The sequence below is a fragment of the Myotis brandtii genome, unplaced genomic scaffold, assembly GCF_000412655.1.
Source record: "Myotis brandtii unplaced genomic scaffold, ASM41265v1 scaffold657, whole genome shotgun sequence".
NCBI lineage: Eukaryota > Metazoa > Chordata > Mammalia > Chiroptera > Vespertilionidae > Myotis > Myotis brandtii.
The window spans coordinates 3687027-3689567 of record NW_005370552.1 but is presented as its reverse complement, the minus strand read 5'-3'; the positions used below and the strand labels follow the sequence as shown (position 1 = coordinate 3689567).

The window sequence follows — 2541 nt, the reverse complement described above, 5'->3', positions numbered from 1 at the left end:
TGATTCTCTCTCATCATTGATGTTTCTATCTCTCTCTCCCTCTCCCTTCCTCTCTGAAATCAATAAAAATAAATATTAAAAAATAATAAAAAAATAAAAACAATTATTTTCAAAAAGAATACATTTGTATATATTCACATACCTTTCCCTAAGTGTTTCAACCCATGAATGTTTAATGGCATGGGCTAGGTCAAAGGTGAGAGATTTAGAACTTTTATAAATTTGTAGCTGCCACATTCATTACATATTATTAGGAAAAATATTTTTTTTTGGTCTGAGAGTTCTAGACATTAAGAACTGAACATATGCCTGTTGAATAAATCTCTAATCTGGTGATTCTCAACAGGAGGTAGAAAATGAAAGGAAGATATAGCAGTATCCCCCGTCCATGGGGCAAAGGGATGAATGAAATGGAGCAGATTTAGATTAAAAAATTATTTTTTCATATATACATTATTATTTTCATAATAAAACCCCAGGAAGTCTTCCTGATTGGAAGGACACATACAAGATAGAATGAAATGCATTGTAGAGGACAAAGGTCAAAAAGGTCAAACTTATTCCTCTATTAAGTATGAAGTCAAAAAGAATAGCCCTACCAGTCCAAGTTATTCTCTTAGTGCCGGTCACATATGGGATTGAGGGCTGAGTGGACCATAGATTTCTTCAATTCAACAAGTATTTATGGCGCACCAACTCTGCACCAGCTGTTGTGAAAAGGCTACAGCAGTGTTTTCATGGAGCTCAACATATGGTTGAGAGAACAGATGATAACCAGAAAGCACAACTGTGATGAAGATGACGTGCTGAGAATGTTAAAAGAGGGACCATCTTAGCCTGGGGGCACAGGAAGGGCTCCTTGAGGAAGTGAGGTATAAACTGAGACTTGAAGGATGAGTCAGAATTAGTTAAGGAAAGGGCCAAATGGGGGGTGGAGATGAGTGTTATGACCAGAGGGAATGTTATGTTTAACAGTCTAGAGCAGCGGTTCTCAACCTGTGGGTCGCGACCCCTTTGGCGGTCGAAGGACCCTTTCACAGAGGTCGCCTAAGACCATCCTGCATATCAGATATTTACATGACGATTCATCACAGTAGCAACATGACAGTTAGGAAGTAGCAATGAAAATAATTTTATGGTTGGGTCACAACATGAGGGACTGTATTTAAAGGGCCAGAAGGTTGAGAACCACTGGGCTAGAGGTTGGTAAGAGTGAGTCATGTTCAGAGAACTGGAGGAAATGCAGACTTTCTGGAGTGAAGTGCACAAGCCCTGTACTGACACCAATGTTCTCTGCACCCAGGATGTTCCTGTGCAGCCCATTCACACGACCTTCTTGGAGAGACATTTGCCCTCCGTGCCAGGCCTGCTGAGGCTGATTGGATTGACTACCATCTTGTCAGCAACTGCTCTTGGCTTCCTGGCCCATAAAAGGGGGCTACTTGTGCGGCTCTAAAGAGGAGGCATCTGTAACCATACCTTCTTCTTACTTTACTTGGTGTGTGGGTTTGGGGATGGGGTTGCAATAAAGTTTCATGAAGCCATACAGACTCTAGTGTGAGATGAGGAGCAACACAAGTCAGACTACTGACCATAGGAAACAGTATCTTTTTCTCTATTTGGTCCCTGCTTATTGTCCCCTGCTAGGCTTAGCTCTCTGTCTTGCCCTTTTACAAATTTATTGCCCCCAGAAACGTCACAATAGTTAACAAGTCTTGTTTAAGGCCCTTGCTGCCCCACAACACACATTGCCCATGCACAAAAAAAAAAAAAAGCTTTTCCCTACCTCTGTGGCTTTGTGCTTCTCCTTCCTCTTAACTGTACCATTCCCATCTTTCAAGTTCTCTGCATTTGTCCTTAGAATCCTGTATTGTTATAGGTGGTAGACCTAGGAGACCATCTAGTCCTCACTTTCTATTTTAGACTTGAGCCAACTAAAGCTGAGGGAGGTGGAATATAATTATCCAAGGTCTGAAATAAGACCCTGATGTTTTGGAGACTAGAACGCAGGTCCATTTCTTTCCCCACCTCCTTGTCTGTATGCCCCCAATAACCCTCCTCTACTCCCTGCCATTGTGGCTGATGACACCTTCTTGAATGGGTTTACTTTGTACTAAGTTGTTATGTACCACTACTCTATACTACCCCTACAATTGTTATGCAATAAAATTGATTCACCAGATGTCTATTGTTTTTTTTTCTTTTTGAGTAATGACTTTTTTGAGGTTTTGACAGATTAAATCATAATACAATATTCAGCATATAATTGTGGCTTTAACATATTTAGCCAAAAATTTCTTGAAGCTCAAATGATGGATGCATTTTGATTGTGTGATCCATCATGGATGGTATGTGTGTGAGCACTTGGTAAATGATTTATAATGATATGACACAGATGCTAAAAAACACAGTTCCTTGCTTTCATCCCCCCAAAAAAAGAACTGTCAAAATAAATGACATATTAATAAGCAAGATGCTTTAACTATTAAGATAATTAGAATATTTCATTTGACCTTTCATATTACTTACCAGTGCAAAGCT

At 39.8% G+C, this 2541-nt stretch overlaps 1 protein-coding gene across 1 annotated transcript in view; it reads left to right on the top strand.

Moving 5' to 3' along the window:
* The window catches only part of MAOB (monoamine oxidase B), a 39628-nt gene extending 37446 nt beyond the window's left edge, over window positions 1-2182 (top strand). Inside the window, exon 14 of the mRNA XM_005880881.2 lies at window positions 1304-2182. Coding sequence (XP_005880943.1) covers window positions 1304-1456 — 153 coding nt within the window. The 3' untranslated portion in view covers window positions 1457-2182. The remainder of the gene's footprint in view (window positions 1-1303) is intronic.
* Window positions 2183-2541: the final 359 nt, after the last annotated feature.